We start from the raw sequence: 21,260 nt of genomic DNA on the forward strand, positions 1-21,260 counted from the left end.
TGAGGAGTGTGCCTTGGAAGTAACTTGGAACACTGTCAAATGCCTCCCATCTCAGCATTTTGGCTGCTGAGTCCCTGCTGCTAGAGCAGCCCAGGTCTTTGCTCAATACCAGGTCTAAGGAGTCTTTCGTTCACTGCCTTGCTAAATTAATTTGATTTTTTTTTTTTTTTATTTAATTCCCATTTAGGCCAAGTCTGCATCATTGCTTGAGTTTTTTCATAAATGAAAAACACTCATTTTAGCCCTCAGTTAGAAAAAAACTTCAATGATCTTTGAAGGATGGGGTGAGGAAGCTATAAATATTGTGAGAGCATGTTAAAGGTGCTCAGTCTAGAAAGCAAATAAAATAATCCAAAATGCATATTTTTAAAAATCTTGTCATTAAGTCACAATTTGTGATGAGGAATGTTTTATCTTTTTTTAATAACTTTGCAGACAGTGCTGATGTGGGTCTTACTCTGCTTGCCTTAAATAGAGTCTGACAGTGGAAAACTATATTTTAATTTAATTTTAGCATCCAAAGTTCTACCATATGTTTAAGATTCAGAATGCAAAATATCCTTTAAAGGATAGCCTGTGTTACCTGCAAGTTACTGGTAAGTATTATACCTGGTAACAGAAATCATGAGGCTGCATTTTGGTGTTGAGCTTACTTTATTGAGAAAAAATTAGGGGGAGGGTAACATGAGAGCAACCCCAAAGGAGCAGAAGGATGTCGACAGGCTCCAAGGAGTTCCGTACAAATCACAGTGGGTAAACTAAAGAGAGTTGCAGCAAGAAGTGTCTTTTGAAGTGGTCTGGATGAAAATTACTTCTCAAGGAGAGTGGTTTAGTCACTGACATGCACCACTGCACTTAGTCCAAGTGGAATCAGTGAGGAGGTACAGCGTTGGAGGAATTTGAAGTGTTTGATTAGTTAGAAGAATGTTCTTCAAGGAAAATGCTTTGTAAGTGATTCAGGAAACCAATTTGTTCTGGAAAGCTTAGAGTTAGATTTGCTGCTAATGGCCGCGAGCCACTACTGACGCAGCATCTGCCCAAGTGCGCTCAGAGCCGCGTTTGTGTGTTGATCGCTCCTGCACTAGAAAGTTTCAGAAGAATAAGAGCCTTTGTCTCAAAGAGATTTTTTTTCATATTTTTAATGGAAGTTTGAGATACACACATTGAACAGACTGCAAGGTAAGGGTTTTTTTTTTTTCAAGAGAGCACACACAAGACTTGTGCACCCTTTCTCTTTCAGTTTGGGGTCTTGCGTGGGATTTGGAGACTCTGCCAACTAACCCCTGTGGGAATGGTGTGTTCCTGCTGATTCCCCCTCCCTCCCCGCCCCCACTATTTGGGGCTGTTCCCTAAACTGCAGGGTCAGTGCCAGTAACCTTACCTGCCAGGAGCTGGTGGCCTCTGACGTGAATTCGGTGGGAGGTTGATGATGAAAGTGGACAAACGGGGCATTTTCTTGTTGAGGTCCCTGGCAAGCGCCTGGCTCCCGCCCTTGCCTGTGACTCTGCACGTTCGCCCTCTCAGCTCGGCGTTGGCAATGTTTGTGTAACTTCAAAGCGGGGAAGGAAACCAAAAGAAAATTTCACTTAAATAGGCAGCTTGGATTTGACTACAATTACATGCTTTTAAATGTTTTGGCAGAGGAGCAATGCTGCTTCTAAAAGACTGACATCATTCAAGCCTTTCAAAGGAGAGCAATTCTGTGCTATTTTCTACAGTTAAAAACAAACTAGGAGCTTTCTCCTTCCCCTCTTCCCATCTATTTCAGACTAGAGTGATATCACACACACTTAAAGGAATGAGAATTTTAGCTTGGCAGTTTTAATTGTTTAGGCACCTCATTAGTTCAGCGAGTTTGTGTGAGGGAAGATGGTTTAAATGTGGTACCTTCCAAAAATACTGAAGATGCGTGTCCTGCTCTTGCTGAGGGTCTGCGGAAACAATTTCACCAGCCTAGCGTATTACAAAAGAAGGGTGCTTGCTCTGTTTCCTCTAAAGCATCAGATAAGTTTCTTAGGAAAATTCTGTGAAACAATTATTCTGTTTTCAGTGTTGGTAAAGTTTTAGCTGGTACTCATACAATTTTAATCTGTGCATTCTAAAAATACATGCTATCGAAATTCTGATGAAAGGAAAAACTGTGACAACTATATGTGAAATCAAGATGCAGATTGTTAAATAAGTTGCAAAAAGGTGCAAAGGTGCCAGCAGCTGTTTCCTAGGTCTTAGCTCTGACTAGGCTCATTTTTCCCCTAGTTGCAAGGGATGATTATTGACTAGAATTTTATTTACCTTACATGGCAGTTTAGGGGATGTTAAAGGGATGTGATTCACAATAGCACAATCACTTATTATAGCCAAAGTTTGCAGCACTTCTGCTTTCCCATGGCACTTTAGTGCTTCTCACTTCTGTTTCTGTATGAATTCTGCGTATGCTGGCATGGTTTCACTGTTGGAACTCCTGTGCAGTTCTGCCTGCAATGTGGTTTTCCTTAAGAGTTTTCTATCCTGTATGAGACAGAGAAGAAAATATAGCGATTTCTATTCGTTGTGCAAAGTAGGGCTCAAAAGAAACTTGGAGAAAGTCTGATAATTGACTTTTCATTGGTAAATTTAAAATTGTCTTGCAAATAAAAAGATTTAAAACTATACGTAGAGATCGATATAGTGTCTGACATGTAAATAACCAAACCAAAACAAACAGGTGGTGCCTTAATACTTTTGAAGGTTTCTTCCATTTTTGTTAAAACCAAAAACTGTTAAATGAAATTCCATTAATTTCCTCTAAATGTTTTCATTTTGACAATTTTTTTTCACTCTTTTCTTCCCCCTGCCCTTCTCTTCCAGCAACTGGAAGCAGCAGCTGCTCGTGCTGCCGAGGAAGAGAAGAAAAGACTTCAGACTCAAGTTGAGTTACAAGATCGCTTCAGTTTGGAGCTGGAGAGAGAAAAAATGGTGAGTAGTGCACATGGGTTTTTGCTGTGATTCCACGTAGTGAGCACCGCACTCAGCACCGCGTTCAGTACCGTGCTCAGCACTGCGCTCAGCAGTGACTTCCCTCACGGGCAGTCACTGGAAGGAGTCCACAGATCTTGCAGGTGGCTGGGGAATGCAACCTGCGTTGCATTTATTAGAGACATAGGAATAAAATATTCTTACTGGTGAATTTCAATACTAGAACAGCTTGCCTACGATTTGGATAGCATTCAAAGCTTAAATATTATTGGAAAATTGGCAAGAATTTGACTGTTTGAAAGATAAATGCAGTTATCCTTGCAGTTGTCAAGGATGGAGAACCTGAGGCTAGTACAGACTATATGAATATGCAAAATGAACACAAGCATAATCAAAATGCATTTTAGAAATTTTCTGACTTGAATATGTTCTTAAAACTATTGGGTTTTTAAATACTGTGTGTTATTTTAAATTTATACACACACACAAATATTAAAAATTAAAGAAATATTATAGTTTTACACCGCCATTACTATAATCCACACTGAGAATTTCCAAAATAACTAATTTTCAACCTTGAAGGGCTTTATCAGGCTTAACAGGCTTTTCTGTTAGCTGGGGAAAAGCAGCAGAAATAGTCAAGTTGATGAGAGGGAATGTCTCAGGACAAAACTGCACAGCGTGCTGCTTTGTGGGCTGGGCTAATGCCTGGTGTGTTCTTTTGGGTTGGTGGGATCCAGGTGAGCTGAGGGGAAGCAGGCTGCTAAAAACCTTTGTTTTTTGTTGGAGCTGCTTTTCTCTCAGCAAACCCAACCTCTTTAGCCGATTTCCACCTCTTTGTCAGTCCCGTGCTGTTGCGGTGCCATAATCCTGGTTTAAGTGTGTAAAACACAGGACGTGCCTGAGGAGAGGAGTGGAAACAGTGCAATTAAACCAGCCTGACATTTGCGTCCGGGCACTCTACACACTTTCTCTTCCTTCAGTTTTGTGTGTATCTGTAAACTAACTGACAAGATCAAACTGCTTCAAGTTAGGTTTAAACCCCTGTAAAAAATTCTGTGCTGCATGAAGTAGGGCAGTGTAAGTCATCTGTATTACTATATATATTTTTAATGCTCTTAGTTATCTGGAAATCTAGACTCAATTTTAGCAGTTTTGCTCTGCGGGCAGCAGGAAGAGGTTTGTCTCTGAAAACATTTTGTGAGGCAAGCCTGGCCAAGTCCTTTAAAAACTGGAAACTTGAATGGTATCTCATGTGCATCCTCAATTTATGCTGCTAGGTAAGACAAAAAATGGAAGAGCAGGTTGCTCAGAAATCCTCCGAACTGGAACAGTATTTACAGAGAGTACGTGAACTGGAAGAAATGTATAAGCAGCTACAGGACGCTCTGGAAGATGAGAAACAGGCACGTCAGGATGAAGAGACTGTAAGGAAACTTCAAGCCAGGTATGGCTTACACCTACTACAGTTTCATTTCAATTCCCTGCTCCTCTCTGCAATAATAACTAACTGTGCCATACTATTATAGATTGTTTGTGTCTTAGGCACACTGCTGGAAAGGGGGAACCAGCTTGAAGTCCAAATGTAGTATAGATTTTTTGTTTTCCCTTAAACTACGAAGGCTAAAGCTGGTATTTATGATACATTAATGTGTTTGATTAGCCCTTAGCAGTGCCAGTGCTCAGCAGTTTCAGAAAAGCAGGCACGCTTATTTTTTCATGGGGTGTTGCGCATGTCAGCACTTGAAAAACTGAGATCACACTGTTTCAGTTTTCAGTTGTGCAGTCTAGAAAGCACTAACTGTAAATATGACTTTCTGCAGTATTTTATCACAGGTTTAAATTGTGTTTGATAAAGGGTTAAGACTCCTCTTACTCATACGGGCTTTGTTTAGTGTGGTTTGTTTCTTCATATATTCAGTCCTTCTAAGACAATGAAGATAACTGATGCATGCTTGTTTCTTCTGTGGTTTTCAGTGTCAATGTTGTATATTTGCTTTATTGACTAAATTTTCTGAATAGCCCTTTGTAGCAGTCAGGCTGCTTGCACTGCTGGCGTGATTTTCAGCTTTACACTGAAGACAAGCCAACAAGCAATAACTTTATCCTTGCTTCCCAAGTTTGTGGGTTTTGGGTTTGTTTTGTTTTTAAAAAAGGGAAAGAAAATAATTAGCTTGGCTTCCTTTCATGTATGCTACATAATGGACACAGTTTACTTTAAAGTGCAGTTAACATTGCAATCCCCATTGCAGGTTACTGGAAGAGGAGTCAGCAAAGAGAGCTGAACTGGAAAAATGGCACTTGCAGCAGCAACAGACCATTCAGATGACAGAAGCAGAGAAGCAAGAGCTGGAAAACCAGAGAATGATAAAGGAACAGGCTCTTCAGGTTGCTATGCAGCAACTGGAACAGCTTGAACTGGAAAGGAAGGAGGCACTTGAGCAGTACGAGGTGAGCAGTACTGTTCATCAACCTCTCATACTTAGCCAGGTATTCAGTAGTTTAACTGAATTTGAAGGATTCTTTAAGGATTAGTATGACACATAAATTATAACAACAGGTAGGATAGTTTTGGGTGTTTTTAGCTGAGACCAGTAGCTACATTTGAAGAAGAGGACATGTTTCAGACTCTTAGTCTTTTGTCCCAATTTGCAGGCAAGCCAGCTAAGTCATATCCTGAAATACTCTGTATACATTTGTCTTCTATGTAGACTAACTATTCTTATGTGGTCCCATTGCTGTTGTAACAAAATGCCGTATGCTTTTGAATTAGTTATTCTTGCACTATTTTGATGATGTCACGGGGCAATATTGTCTTTTACCGATGAAAAATCAATGATGGGCTACTGTAGGCCCTTGCTTCCTCAAAAAGGTATTTGAGCACTGAGCTGATGTCCAGGATAGCGAGGAGTTAGCCCAGATTCTCATGTGGCTTGTGTCCCAAATGCCAGCTCTGCTCTCTGCTCTGCTGAGTGTCTCTGGTGAGGGCCAGTAGCTGCACTCAGGGAAAAAATGAGTCAGAATCCAGCGAGTTCAGAGCCTCAAGTGCCACATACATTCTTGGGCCAGCGAGGTGTTGATCCTGTGCGTATTTAGGTTGGGAAACAAACAGAGCTGGATTTCTGTGTAGGGAGCGTGTTTGTGCTGGCTGTGCCGTTGGGGTGGGCGCTGTGAAGGACACGCTGGTGAGCTGTCTCGGCTGGCACACAACACAAATGCTGCAGTGACTGCAAGCAAGGGCCTGGGCTGGGGCCACTTCACAACTTACCATGTTGGTGTTACATCTGACACCACTGTTAGATTGTTTTTGGCTAATACTTGATTGGGGTTTTTTTTTAATCTGACATCTCAGGATTTTTGTATATGAAGCATCATTTACTACTCCAAAGGAATTGCTGAATACAATAGGCATAACCCCCCCCCCCCCCAAATTGTGTTTGTTTTTAATATACAGAGTAAAGTTGTTCATGTTTTCAAGTGGGCTGTATCTTATTGCAGGAGGTTAAGAAAAAGTTGGAAACAGCAGCTAATAACACCAAGAGCTGGAAAGATAAAGTAGCTCATCATGAGGGATTGATTCGACTAATAGAGCCAGGTAAGTTGTTATCAACAGAAAAGTTGCAAAAATGTATATTCATTCTGTCTCATATACTTAGATCACCTAGTGATTATTTCCTGGAGTTTTCCTTTTCCTGTAGCTTGTTGGTTTCATGGCAGCCTATAAATAACACATTTGTGAGAACTGCTGAAGGTAACTTTCAAGTCTTTACTGGCCCTACTATAATAATTAAATAATAATATTATTATTATTAATTTTAAACAAAGCAATGGTCAACCTGAACATTGCATGGTTTGGGTGTTTAATTGCCAAAACCATCAAGTAAAGATAGATAGCTAAACTATTTGATTTTGGGGAAGAGTTTAATTTCTTAGCTTACTTAGCAGCATGCCAGCCCAGAGGAAAGTGGCTTTGTAATGCAGTGCTGGAGAGATCGCTTTCCTGCACGGACATCTCTGAAGGCAAGAAGAAGAGGGGTTTACTAAGACAGAACTATTTGAGGGCAGGAGGGGCCTTGGGAGAGAAAGATGCAGCAGCTGACAGCTTCCCACACTAAGGCATCCCAGGTGTTCTCCCTGTCAGAAATGCCTGTCTCAAGTGTTGCACCCTGTCTTCCAGGCTCCAAGAATCCTCACTTAATCACAAACTGGGGCCCAGCCGCCTTCACTGAAGCTGAACTCGAGCAAAGGGAAAAGAGCTGGAAAGGGAAAAAAGCCACATCTGAGTAACAGCAGCAGCTGATGTGACTCGAAGCCCACCTGCGTTCCTTCTGCTTTGCGCAGAACAGCTTCTTGCTTGTAAAGAGCTCAGTCTGCTCAGCACGTTGGGTCTTTCTACAGAGAAAATACTGTTTACCACGTAGAAGTGTCTACTCCAAGCCCAGTAATTACAGTATGTGGTGTCTGACAGTACTTACTGTTTTCCCTCGTGTTTCCAGAAATTCTGTTCTTTTATACAAAACTTCTCAACTGAGGATTTTTATTTAAATGTAGCTTGTGACAGAGTTGTTTTTATACTAGCCTGTAACAATCTGACAGCATCTAACCGATCATGTAGCATCGCTTTCATTCCAAAAAGTGAGGGAAGCAGTTGTTTCATTGGTTCAGTTCATATAACTTAAACCCAGGATAAATCCATCCTGGAGGTTCTGAGCGGCTGTGAGATGGAGCGTTACCTTTCCCTCCACTGAGTCTCCTTTTATTTTTGCTCTGTCTGTTGCTCTTTGCACAGTTCTTAGTGCTCAAATAGATTCTTCCTTAGTGATGGGAGGCTGGATCACTGGGTACCTGCTGCCTGGTCAGATTTTGTGTCCTGTTTTCCTCTGTTTGCAGGAATCCAAGCAAAACAACTGGAAAGATTCATTCATGTACAAATGTACTATGTGAAAAAAACCCAAAACAAACAGCTTTAGAGTTCTCTGCATAGTTCAAAAGAGTTTTGACTTAAGGTTTGTGGAGCAGAGGAGTGGCAGATGATGGCACATGCAGGCCAGCAATCATCTGCGTCAAGGCCACGTCTGTGCAAGAAATCTGATTATATATACTGCTAGTTTAGATGCAACACCTATTCTTAATTGGAGGCCAGATTTATACAAGAGAAAAAAATTGACCTTTTAATTTTAGATTAAAATGATAAATGTGTAACAATATTGCTTTAGAGAAAATTAATTCCTGTCAGTAAGATAATTTCAGCATTTCTAGTAACAAGGCTTCCCAAATAGCCCACTGCTCCGCCTCGAACTCTCCAGGGATAAAGCCAGTTATTTCTGTTCCAGTGGGGAAAAGGAACAAGTGTGTGATCTTGCTTGGTAGCTCTGCCACAGCAGACAAGTCAGTCTCTTGCTAAATACAACAGTATTTTTCCTCATTGTACAGACATTTTGAGAACTAAGTGCCACCACAAAGAGCAGGTGCCCGTTGGTGTAGCATGTCAGTCAGCTGCGTATGTACATAGAACATGTACGACCATCTCTTAGCGCTGCTTTTGAGTTCAGCTAAATGTTAAAATATTTTTAATAAGAAGTGAATTTTTCAGGCAGATGACCAGTGCATTTGTGTACAGCACGGTGATACTTTGCTCTCAGCGAGCAGAAGCTGTTCAAAAGTGATCTTCAGACTTGGAAGTGAATAGCATTTTATTTGCCTATTAACTAAGACTCACTCAAATACTGAATCTTCTCATTCATTTCTTCTCTGGTTATATTTTTATACTAATTGAAATCTTTAATGTTTCAGTAAACTGAGTGCTCATTAGAATGGCAGGAAAATCCAGGATCTTCCTTTTTGTATTTACTGTACAGGAAAGCAGTAGTTCCTTAAGCTTGCTAACAAGTATTTTTTTAAATTGATTATGTTTACAGAAGAAATGTGAAAAAAAAACTGTAATAGAAATACTAATGTATACATTGTTAAACTTTGCTAAAGGAGACGGAACAGTATTTATAACTATCAAATAAATGTCTTTTAGGTGGAGAGCAGAAGGTATATTGGAGCTAAACTAGTTTAATTTTTCTAACAGTCTTTATTTTGGACAAATGTTTTTTAAGAACACCAAATGATGCATGTTTTCATATTTTTACTGTTCTTTAGAATTGGCTATTTAATAAAGTAATGCAAAGTTATTTACATTTCTGAATTAATGGATGTCTTTTCACATGGTGTCCTTCTGGGTTACTGGAGTTCAGAAGCCAGTAACTGTTGTGTGGAATTATTACTTTGATGAAAGAAATATACTCTTACTGATCAATGGGACTTGGATTAAAGCCATAATAAAGGCAGTGTTCACGCAGACAATACAATTTGTCTTAACAGCAACACTTCTTTTACCTGTTCAGTACGCCTTGATATGGTATCGTGGTGCTCAGCTACCGCAGCCAGCATTGCTCCGTAATAGAATTAGCTGTTTTCTGAAACACAAAGCTGCCAGATGGGAAATGAATTGATACAGGGGTTGCATCTACAGCAACACATCAACCCTTGGAGGGCGAGCCTGGGACACGGGCAGACATGACCTCATCGGTGAGCTAATGGGGGAAAAACCTCTGCGCAGCGATGTGCCTCTGTGGGCAAAACAGCCCTTCATTAAAATGTCATCCGCATGCGTCTGTCTTGAACTATTTCTTTCTTATTCACTATTAGAAGAGGAAATGAGACAAGTCTCCTTTTAAGTTTTGTTGGCCCTGCTTGCTCTGACAAATTAAGAAAGCTTTGAATGAAGTGTTGCACAGTACAAGTGGGGGAAGAGGTTGGTTTAAAAATTAACCAATTGCCTTTTAAGCAAACAATACCGCAGTAGAATAAGTAAGTCCATTAAAACTAAGCTAAAAACAGCATTCAAAGAGAGAGTAGAGCTGTGAGTCAGAGTCACCACCCCCATGAACCAGTGCAGTGTGGAAAAGTGCACCCCTGTGCGGTATAATTTCTGGTGAGCCCAAGGGTTCAGCACTCCTAGTCTGAGAAACCAACGGGGCTGGTAATGGTGAGGATATCCACACTGAAATGTGATGCTACAGGCATCTCTTCTGCCCCAAGCAGCCCTGCAGCATCACAGGGCCTTACATGCCAAGCTTACCCACGGAGAGGCCAGCAGAAAGGCTGTGTCTGCTCTTCCTGAACCCTCAGGAGATGCACTGGGCTGCTCAGTCCGCTTGTTTTGTCTGCCAGATTCAGGTTTACCTGCTGCTGATGGTGGAACAGTCTGCAAACCAAGAACACAGTACCATGTTTTTTTTTTTTCCTCCTAAGACAGACAGGTGTGGGGTGTTTGTGTTGTTGCTTTTTCCCCTCTCCATGTGATCATTTTATAGAGCTCATTCTGAGACTGGAAATGAGTGAACAAGGATGTAACCAACTGTGACAGGCTGGTTTCCAGCAACTCCTGTTCAGCTTAACTTCCCTGAATGAACAGCCACAACAGTAAAGCCTATATGGCAAAACAACAGCATGTTAGGACAATACCTGTACCCTATGGCTGGGGGGAGGAGGGGCACCCATCCCAAAAGAAGTGTCTGTTCAGCCCCGCAGGGCTGCTGGAACAGTAGCCACACTGTCCAGGTCATTAACGTGAACTGAAAATAACTGCTCTGATTCTTATCTCAAATATGTGAAGCAGTTAAGTAAACAATTTTTGAGCAAACCAGAGCCCAGCCAGGAAAGGAGATATCCATAAGCTCGTTTAGCTGCTTGGGAGACAGATATAATTAGCTGTTCATAAAGCAAAGGGCACCAAAGAGAGGCATTAAAATGCACCATAAAGTTCTCATCTGTAACAGAATGAAAATCTCCTGCAACACCAGTAAGATTTTTTAGTTCCCCCACTCACCAGTTAGGGACTTTGCAATTCTGCCTGCACTATGCTGGCTCTGTGATAATCGTGGCTGTCTTTTTTAAAAATCTGCCCTTTTGGCGCGGTGGCGGAGCCCCCGGCGCCCCCGGCCCGGCCGCCCTGTGGAGCGGGCGGTGCAGCCGCAGCCGCTCATCGCCGTGCGGCCGCTGCCACCTGCTGGTGGCTCAGCCTCCGCGCCTTCCCCCTCGCGTTAGTCACCCTGTGAACGTGTCCCGACACTCCGAAACCCCCTGCAGCTTCATTCCCCTTCAACAGCCGTTTACCGGAGAGAAGGGCAATGACGTACAGAGGCTGGGAAAATGTTACGTGTCCCGTGTTCCCTGCTGCATTACCATCACCTCACCGCCGTCGGCATCGCTCGCTGCTGGCCTTGCGTTCATGGGTCACTTCAGTTCTTCTGTTATTCAGCTCGGAGTATCTGATCCCAGAGACCTCCTGTGAGCCCAGGAAAAAAAAAGGATTTTACAATACAAGTGCTACCACTGGCCTAGGAGAAATTTATACTCAGAGCCCTGAAGCTAATTCAGGCATATTTTCCCAAAATACCCCCACTGCACCATGGAAGGACAACGTGTCCAGTCAGATACATCATCTAGCCGTCAGCTGCAGCACAAAGCTTGGGCTGCCTTACAGCTTCCCTAATGGGAGCAAAGCAGAACAGAAACAGAAAGTTTGTGACACTTCATGAATTTAGAGACTATCACAACTTCCATACATTGAGTCTCACTGTGAATTTCAACTACTCGGAGCAGAAAAGCACCATTTTATGAAACTGGCTTTCTGGGTATGTCAAGAGTACACAACCTTCAAAAAATGGAAAGGGCAGTGGTTGCTTCAACACTTAAGGTGAAAAAAGCTGCTTCTCACCCCCAAAATAAATTAAAATTGGCACAGTATGATGCAAAACAAAAGATAAAAACATCCTGAAAACCCTTGAGAGGGAGAATTAATGAGGCAGTTTTTAACACCTACAAGCACAATCCTGGAAAGACCACTTGACAAGAGCCCCTTGCCCCACTTCTTTCTGATATTTTATCCTAATTGACAAAGGTCATGTAAAAGGATATGGGCAGCTGGCCAGAGGAAAGCCCATGACAGACTGAACAGAATGCTGATTAAAAAAAAAACATCACAAACCTCAAAACAATTGTACTCACCTTTCCCCATTGGCCACTATTTTAAATTCCTTAGTATATAAGACAAGCACATAAAAACATAACCCTTTCTATCCTTAGTCAGTGTGCTCATTGCTCACATCTCTCTTCTGCCTATCAAAGGAGTTTGCTCTAGCACCAGCTTTATTCACTGTTATTAATATCGTTGCTAATTAATACAGGTACTTGCCATAGCTACAGCACATAAACATCTTTTACAGGATCTGGGCCTAATAATGTCTTCATGCAAAGGCTTACCTGCTGTTATTCCTGTTGTCGCTTATTTTCTGAGCACAGGACAGCAATTTGCTCAGGCAACACAGATTTCAGCACGGGGATCCTCCCAGGGTGTTCGTGAGGATGTCTGAGTGCAATTCGCACAGGTCTGTGCCGGCTGATCTTGCCCACAGTTGCACAAGGCATCTGTGCCTTTTCACCTAACTTGGTCAACAAGTCTAATTTGAACACATGAGTATCTCAGGACTGAAACCTCAAGCACTGACATGAGGCAGTTTCAAAAGCAGCTCAGGCTTCCTCAGTGTTGACATTTACTAGCCAGTTCAGTGCCTACCAGAGCACGGGGATTTCTCTTTCAACTTCAAAAGGCTTGTGCAGCTCAGCCGCACCACAGCACATGGGTGCTGGGAAAGCCCAGGTCCGCTGGGCTGTCGGTTCTGTGGTCCTGACTGAAAAAAGAAAAAAAAAATAAAAACAACTTAAAAACCGATCTAAGGTCAGACTCTGCTGAGACACCTTTAGGAAGTCCCTCTCACAGCATAGCTGGGATTGAAGTTTTGCATTTGAGGCAGCCTAAGGTTGTGTTTTCCCAACCACTTCCTTTGCCAGTGATGCCTTGGGCCGTTTTGCTTTTTCCAAGCCCTGAAGTCAACCAGCACCTCTGCCTGCAAGGGAGGAGCACGCCCCAGTTCACCACTGGCTTTTTACCCCGCAGGAGAGATTGTGCTGGCCCTGGGCTGCTTTTTCCCAGCGAGAAGGTGGGAAATGATGGGGGGGCACAGCCTGTTCACACACAAGTCCCCCCCGAATGGCATGCTGGGGCCCAGGCGTTTGGTGTGGGGCTGCTGTCTGTGGGGATAGAAGTGGCATCTTCTGCGTCTTCTGTTTTGCTTTAGCACGGCCAACGCCTTCCTGTGAGGGCTGCATGATGCCCAAGGGGGTCACTGCTGGCCCATGGACCATCCTGGGGAGACAGCTGTCCAGAAACAACCATCACCCCAAGCCTGGTCTTGCAGCATAGCTGTATGTGCCCTCGTTTGCCCTTGCCTGCCAGTGCTCCCGCATGCTCTGTTCACTGTCACCATTACAGATGGCAAGAGCCAAACCCACAACTGCTCTCAGGCCACCTCCAGCCAGCACATCCTCCCTGCCACTAGGAGAAAAACCAGAGCATATGTTCCTTGAAATCCATTTCCACGGCATGGGCAGCCAAGAGCCAGGCACTGGCATGGGGCAGGGAACCAGAACCAGCTTGGCGGAACAGCTCACCAAAGAAAAACGAAAAAAGAAAAGTGCACCTGGTGCCAAATGCCCTCACCAGGCTGGGCTGCTCCCCCACTTCTCTGCCATCCCTGCAGAGCATGGACAAGCCCTGCATGCCTTTGAAGACAGCTCTGCCTCCCCTCCTCACCCTGCTCTGACTGGTCACCCTGCCTGGTGTCCCTGTGGCCCGGCTGATCGTGTACCCATCAGCATTGTACCCACCGGCCAGCAGACGTGCTCTGGTGCAGACCAGCGCAGCTATTTTAGCAGAGAGCTCCCAGGCGAGTGCCGGCCCAGGGCAGCACCCACTGAGCCCCCACCACTCCGGGCAAGCAGTGCTGCACAACCACTCACTGCTCTTCCAGTTTTCCGCTCTTTTCTCATTTTTATCTCACCCCTCCTGATCAGCCCTGCTCCCTACATGCCAAAGCAGGGTGAAAAGACTGACATGATTTTTCCAAAGCCCCCGGCTAGTTCTGGGACCCGCAGCCCAGGACTCCGCCAGCTCCTGCCCCGGCAGGCCGGCCAGGCAGCTGCAGCTGCTCCCCTAGAGACGAGGAGAACAATAAGAAATACCAGATCTGCCGCAGGAATGCGGGAGATACCGTGGCGGGGGGCCCTGGTGAGTCTGGGCAGGATTTGCTCACAGCTTGGACGTAGACCAGAGGTTACCACTTGAGCAGCCCTGTCGTCGGGCCGCGGTGACTTTGGGGATGCGTCGGGGGCCCCGTCCCGCTGCGGCCCCCACGGCCCCTGGACACCAGATGGCAGCCGGACCCCGCCGCGCCGCCCTCCTGCTGCAACCACTCACGGGAGCAAAGCTCTCCTGCAGGCCTGTAATTAATCACATCTGTGGATCCTGTTTTGAAAGGCAGATTCACACAGATGCGGTACTACGCGAGTTTTTTACGGCTGAGCTGGTAGCATGCTTGGAGCTGCGTCACTTGTGTACGTGCAGCAAGACACTGCTACTGCGGGAGGGAAAAAACACTCCTCCTTTGCAAGAAAAGCACATGCAACACCAAACCAAAACCTTTTCTTACAGTTATGGATGACCTATATCACCAAAGAAAAGTAAAAAGAGTGAAGACCAGGCAGACTATGATCGACAAGGTCGCCAGCATACCCAGTCATCACAGCTTGGTGGGCTTCCACCGACATGCAGCGGCTGAGCAGCAGCCGATGCACATCAACCCCTCATGTGCTCCAGGCACATCAGGTACCCTGAGTTATTCAGGTGACTGAGACCAGGGTCTGCACCCACAGCTGCAAGGGCCTGACGCTAATTTAAGAGTCATACAGTTACTCCGTTGGGTAACATTTTCCCTCAACAACTTATGAACTTTAATCCAATTTTGAAATGTAGGGGAGGCTAAGTTGGATTACATTAGCTTAACTGCTCCTGTCATAAGCTCTTGAGAAGTGGGACTAGAGGTTTTTTTCCCTCCAGAAACCTTTTGTTGGCCCACAAAATCCTTGTTTTTTTCTTAGCTCAGACACCAAAAGGGGAGTTTTCAACTTCCAAAAATAAATCAAAGACACCATGATGCCTGCCGGGTATTTGTTTCTCCATAGGAACGTGAACCTGGTGGTTTAGTTTAAGAGAGACTAAGCTAACTCTCACATTTTCTACATTCCTCCTTTTCCTGATATATCAAGATAGACAGGTTTGAACTGTTGTTTTAATGAAAACCTACTAGTCCTGAGAGGGTTTCCTGTTTTAGAAAGATGATATTTGAGAGCTACAAAATTCCAAACCATTTGACTTGCTAACACCTTCGTCAGGTCCCTTAACCTCCTTATGCCTCAGTTGCCCATTGAAGAAAAACGAGTGATATTTATCCACAAAAAAACCACACAGACTAAGAAATGTCTGCAAAATACCCAGCTGTCCCTATAAAGAGAGCTCTCTAAGCGATACCATGATAAACTGAAATTGTGTCTACAAGATGCAAAACAGAGATTGCTACATGAGGCCTCGGAAAGGGCCATGTGTAGTAGGACAACCCCAGCACGACCAGATCCCCCGGCACCATTCCCTGCCAGCCCCTTGCTGGGGCACCTCCGGCTCCTCCACCATCATGCGTGATCCCCGGTGGCCAGAAATCCTCCACTCAGCTCTTGGGTAACAACCACAAGTTGAAGCAGCCTTTAGCTCTCTGATTAACTGAAGCTAAATCACCATGTAGCTTCTCACAAAGTCTCAGGAAAATGAAGCCAGTAGTCACGGAGTCATGCTGCAATCCAGCCAAAGCCTCTTTTGTCATCTCTAATCCAGGCTGCTGAATCAAACCCAGGTAGGTTTTCCCCTCCACTGTGTACCTGGAGCCCCAGAAACATCCTGGGGTAAATGTAAACATGACTGACCTGCACATTGCATCACTGGACAGTTTTCAGAGATTAAGTTCTGCAACTCAGAGCAACAAGTTTTGCAGGTAGGTGCAAATCACTTGCGTAAGGCTCAAGTATTTGTTAAACTTGCAAATACAACAGGACTCCCTGAATATGTTGTTGGTCTCAGAAACTGATCTTCAGCTCCCAGTTTTATTAATTCTGCAACCCAAAATGTTTTCTTCACTGTTTTTTTCTTGTCTAGTAAAGGCAATTAGGATTTTTCAACTGTTCTAACAATTTTGAAGCTGTAATATGTAAAAACACTTCATTGTGTTACCAAAGTTTCTCTGAGTTGTAAAATGCATTACAAAGGGGAGGGTGTCAGTCCCTCAATGCTGCTTGGGCTGCTCTCCTGGCAGAAAAAGACCACTGACATCTTGCAAAACACGGGTAAGACTTATTGCCCAGATCCTGGAAACACAGTAAAACACTGCCTTAGCTGGGCAAATTGGCACTGATTTCTCAGCACTAGTCCCTGGAGGTGCAGGTCTGCTGATGTCAAGGCTGTCGTCATTATTGCAGGGCTCACAGCCCTTGAGACATTTTATCTGCAAGCCTTAGTCCAGCCCACTGCACAGAAAAGCTCTTCAAACACTTCTGATAGGGACAGCTGGGACGTGAGAATGTCGAGTGCTCTTGACGCTTCCCCACTCACCTGCTCCAACTGTGCAGCAGCACGTTTTGGGGATCGCTGGAATCTGCGCTTTGAGAAGGCGGTTGCTCTGCTGTTTGACTCAGAAATCCTGCTGGAACGTTGCTGCTTCCTGTCTGAACTCTTTTTTTTAAAGCCAGGTTTTCTTCCTGCTATGCCGAAGAAGCCTGTAAGAAAGGAAAAGACAGCAAAATTCAGGAAAACGACTATCTGATAGGCACATAGCTCAGGATTACATGCCCATTTGGAAAATGGGAAAACCACTAATGATTTTCAAAGCTAGACTTTCACCCATTATTTCTATCTGGCTGTTACTTTTGGGAGACTTGAAGGTCCCTGTTATCATGGGAAGTTTCCTGATAAATTCTTACAGAAAGATTATTGCTTTTATCCCTTTGCATTTCAGGATGAAGCACTTCATAAGCTGCTCACTGAGCGCTGCTCAACGGCAGGAATAATTGGGTTTTTTGGGGGTGGGGGAAGGCTGAGACATAGCAACTTGCTGGAAGAGCTGGAGCAGAGCCACGAAGAAGCAGCCCTGCGGTGGTGCGTGCTGACGGCGGGATGGCATGTCACTGCCCCACAGAGCTGCTGATAAGCCGCTTTGCCTTCTGGTGCAGCAGCACAAAGCTGCATGTGGGCTCATTTTCTGTTTCCCTGTGTTCCGCAATGCAGACGTCCCCTGGGGTCCTGAAGTCGCAGGATGAAAAACTCATCCTTCCTTTTGGCCTGGATCCTGAAAACACATATGCACATGCTTAGCACCGAGCATGTGAGTAGCAACGCTGATCTCCATGAAGCAATCCACATGCTCAAGCCTCTGCACATTTGGGAGTGGGGGAGAGAAGGACACTTGGTTCTTTGGTCGCCTGTTTTACATACCACTGGTGGAGATCCCACCCAAGAGAGCTGTGCAGCAGGATGGCGCTGAATTATACAGCTATTTTTATTTCCATCACTTGTGGCCTTGCTGAGACCTGCTACGAATTATCTGGGATATTACACCCCAGAGGAGTCAAAACAACAGGTCTTGCTGCAGACTGCCTGTGTTTAGTGGGATGATTTAGTTACTGCTTTCCCCCCATCCCATCTTCTTCCTTATTCCCATTAGTGACACATTGGCTGCAGAGAAAAGTTATTCATGCTCTAGAAATGTAATATTTACTCAAAACAATTTTTATTTGGCTTGGCTTCTTCCCAGTGCCATAAAGTGATAGCCAACCCCAAGTGCTTACATAGACAACATGTGCATCTGAGTCATATTTATGATCCTAGATATAAAAAGCACACAATCTTGTTGTTTGGTGCAATAGGATGGGACTAAAGGCATCAGCACGTCTTGAACATAGCCTGCCTCTGGAATCTGCAGAAATTTGCCATGCTCCAAATTTAGAACTTGTGGGTGGAAGCTCAGACAGGAGCCAACTTTTTATACCATTACATCACAGGAATTGAGGGCTTCGTGCCAAAGGATCCAAGGAAATTAATAAAGAGCAGAGGCTGTCCAGCTGTTGGAATTTAAAGTCACGGCAGAGAGGTAATTATTAATAAAAGTGGCTTTATTCAAAGCATAGAAATCTTATTGCTAAAATTGAACATATCCCCTCTTTACTGCAGATTACTATTCTGTTGGAACTTGTAAAAATAATAGTAAGGAATTAACATGTGTAAGAGATAGGCCCAGTGAAGCCGGGCTTGTTCTCGATAGAGGACACGTTTCAGTGATAACTTTCCAGCTAATGCTCAGCCAGTGCACGTGTCTGCCAGTGGCATCACCGCTCCCTGGCTGGGGGAGGCAGCTGGAACGTGGCACGCATTCTTCCAGCTAAAACACACAAGGTCTCAAATGGACAGCGATCAAAGCCGTATCCAGCTAATTTGAAGAGTAATTCAATTTGTTTGACCTCCCTGTGCTGGGGCAGCCAGCACAAGCTCAAATGTCACAGCCTCCCAGGAGCCGATGGTGAAGCATCAAGGCCTGTTACCAAGAGGCACAGGGTGACCTGACTGACCTCCCAGCCTGTTTGGGAGGCTCTGTGCATGCCCACAGCCCCTGTGGTGGACAGTCCTGTGTGCGGAGTGTGGCCTTGGCTTGGGTGAGGGCAGTGCTGGTGCTGGAAGGGAGCTACTACCCCGTGCATGGAGGGCTGTGCTAGATGCTGCTTTCTGTGCATACAACAGGCACCTTCTTAGCTCCAACAGTGAACCTGCAGCCCCAAGCAGGACAAACTCCACAGAGAAAAGACACTGGGTCTGCACTCAGAAATGGTCATGAGATCTAGGTGCTGAGACTCTGCACATTGAGGGCTGACCACAGGCTTGCCAGAAAACATATAGGTAGGGGAATACAGCAGTGTCCTTGGAAAAGGGGCTCCCTTGATGCTTAAACCACAGAAATGTTGGTATGCAGCTTCAGAGGTTTACAGCTTATACTCTTCTCAAGGGTATGCAAAAACTATGAATACTTAAAAATCTAGCTCTGGGTTCTCTAGGAAGTTCCCTGTTCCCATGTAAAAACCTGTAAACAAATTGAGATGGGAAGCAACTAAATGCTTCTTCACTGAAGCCATACGGTTGGCAAACCAAACACTAGAGTTCCCAAACAGATGCTCCCGCACCCACAGATACCACATCATGCTTGCACATGTATTTCTTGCAGCAGCACATACCAAACAGCTTTATGTATCTGTGCCTCAAGAGGTGCCAGCACAGCAAAGATCAGGGCCTGCACCTCCCAACATGGCCTGCTGTGGTCTAAGCACCCACACACATATGGCATCCCTTTCTCCAGGGAGACCAGATTTAAAACATAACAAAGCAAAACAAACAAACAACCCACACACTTCAACCACAGGTCCACAGGTGACAATTTCTATGACGGGAAGCACATAGTTACTGCTAGGGAAAAGTAAGGGATAAATAGCAGAAATCAAGTCACTCTCCATTTCTTAAACGTGGTGTTTCCATCTGCAACACAGGAATATGTGTGCAGGGGGTGTTACAAGACTTCAGGCTGCTCTGGATTCAACAGGCTCTATTACTAGATAAACTTCTTGCATTTTTACCTAGAAAAATATGATGCCAACCATTCATTCCTGCCAGAGAACCCACTGAGAAATCCTGGCCCTGCTCAGGTACAACACTTCATCACTATGTTTTCCCAGTATGTAGCTGATCATGCTGGACTGTGGGGTTTTTTTGGGGGGTGTATGTATAGCTGTGAACATCTAAAGATTAAAATCCTGAGGTTTATTAAACATCCCCTTTATAGTTAAGAGATGCCGTCCTGCGACGCATGACTCATGGAGGTAAGCTGAGGCACTGCAGCGGGTGAGGAGAACCTTCAGCTGCTGCTTTGCCCTGCAATGGGAGACGTCCTGCTGGGTGGGAACCTGGAGCTGCAGGGGCTCCTGGAGCTGGCTGCATGCTGAAAGCATCTGGCATGGCTCTGAAGCATGTCTCCACTTCAACAAAGAATGGCACGAGACTTTGAAGGAGGGACAATACAGGGTTTTCCTTGACTGCTAACAATACCTGCAATATGGGACTTAAGATGAGGAATGGACTCTAGCAATTGAATGCTTTGAAAGGGAATTTATTTTAAAAAATTATTATCAGGGACAGAAAGCACTCAAAAAATCATCACGAGATATTTGTCATAGTAAAAAGACAAAAACCTACTTATTTCCTACTTGAGTGACCCAAGGTAGGTTCAGTTTGAGGAGTAGTTATTTTACCTACAGTCTCATGTTACTCTGCAGCGTTTTAGCATATGCTTCATCTTGTGCTAGAGAGAGTCTGCAACTGCATCCACTGCCCCTCTGACACGTGCATAGAAGGTGGAAGACAAAAGCTGGCAAAATGAGCAGTCTTGAGGATACTGTCGTGCACCCCAGAAGCCGGGAATGCCTACCTGTCAGAGCCAGACAGTGGATACACATTGTCCCCAGTCCTTCTTTTCAGATATTGCAGGATAGCAACCTTGCTTCCTGGAGCACTGTGCTAGAGAAAGAATTGTAATCAGCAAGTGATTCTATGGAAATAGATCAAACACTTCAAGCTATAACCCAACAAGTTTCTAAGCCATGACTAATCTCCAGCTCTTTTCCCGCTGGAGTCAGCAGCAATCCCTCCCACCCCATCTACAGTTATTAGAAATGCAGCAAGCATTTAAAAATTTGGAGACCTTGCCCATTCTTACAACTGGGCAAGAGTCAGGTTTACAAACTGCTAGTTATGCTGCATAGACACATCCTTCCCAGCAATCTCTTTGTCTCTGGCAGGCAGTCCCTTGTTTCAATACTAGTTCTAGATGCAGCCAACCATCATCCTATTTAAAATTCATTCCCTTGGCCATCATCTTCCAACAATGGTAGCAATAAATACATTTGATCAGCTAATTTACCTTCTGCAATCACAAAGCTAGATTAATGATCTGTTTTATGTTCTAGCATAGTAGCTTGTAAAACTAACTCAAAGTGGTAGCACAGAAATTAATGCTAATATATAAAATAAGGAGTTTTATGAGAAGGTGGTTTTGCGGTTTCTTGTTTTATCTTTTTCCCATGAGATTCTTAGAAGTCTCAGACCCCAGAATTAAGGAACCTTGGTGGTGCCTTATTTCCCAGCAATTTCCTTAAAAGATGAGTTGTTCGGAAAGCATGGAAAGTATTAGAGTCCTTGCTTTGATGTCTCTAATAGA

The 21,260-nt window shown here is 44.3% G+C and overlaps 2 protein-coding genes across 11 annotated transcripts in view; one reads left to right on the forward strand and one right to left on the reverse strand.

Moving 5' to 3' along the window:
- SWAP70 (switching B cell complex subunit SWAP70) overlaps positions 1 to 9,138 on the forward strand; it is a 38,991-nt gene extending 29,853 nt beyond the window's left edge. The window contains exons 8-12 of the mRNA XM_082058206.1: positions 2,848 to 2,955; positions 4,236 to 4,402; positions 5,208 to 5,406; positions 6,454 to 6,550; positions 7,133 to 9,138. Coding sequence (XP_081914332.1) covers positions 2,848 to 2,955; positions 4,236 to 4,402; positions 5,208 to 5,406; positions 6,454 to 6,550; positions 7,133 to 7,242 — 681 coding nt within the window. The 3' untranslated portion in view covers positions 7,243 to 9,138. The remainder of the gene's footprint in view (positions 1 to 2,847; positions 2,956 to 4,235; positions 4,403 to 5,207; positions 5,407 to 6,453; positions 6,551 to 7,132) is intronic.
- Positions 636 to 21,260, reverse strand: part of LOC309442389 (uncharacterized protein) — a 55,220-nt gene continuing 34,595 nt past the window's right edge. For 8 of the 10 annotated variants that reach the window (XM_082058213.1, XM_082058207.1, XM_082058215.1 and 5 more), the window contains 8 exons: positions 20,472 to 20,560; positions 16,562 to 16,725; positions 12,271 to 12,698; positions 11,191 to 11,293; positions 10,085 to 10,210; positions 9,340 to 9,432; positions 1,382 to 2,508; positions 636 to 1,113 (listed from right to left, as the gene is read on the reverse strand). In XM_082058213.1, the coding sequence (XP_081914339.1) occupies positions 12,573 to 12,698; positions 16,562 to 16,725; positions 20,472 to 20,499 (318 nt within the window). In that variant the 5' untranslated portion in view covers positions 20,500 to 20,560 and the 3' untranslated portion in view covers positions 636 to 1,113; positions 1,382 to 2,508; positions 9,340 to 9,432; ... (1 more) ...; positions 11,191 to 11,293; positions 12,271 to 12,572. The remainder of the gene's footprint in view (positions 1,114 to 1,381; positions 2,509 to 9,339; positions 9,433 to 10,084; positions 10,211 to 11,190; positions 11,294 to 12,270; positions 12,699 to 16,561; positions 16,726 to 20,471; positions 20,561 to 21,260) is intronic. The other 2 variants (XM_082058208.1, XM_082058216.1) reach the window with 2 other exon arrangements.

Source organism: Streptopelia decaocto (assembly GCF_964273445.1).
Source record: "Streptopelia decaocto genome assembly, chromosome: 7".
Taxonomy (NCBI): domain Eukaryota; kingdom Metazoa; phylum Chordata; class Aves; order Columbiformes; family Columbidae; genus Streptopelia; species Streptopelia decaocto.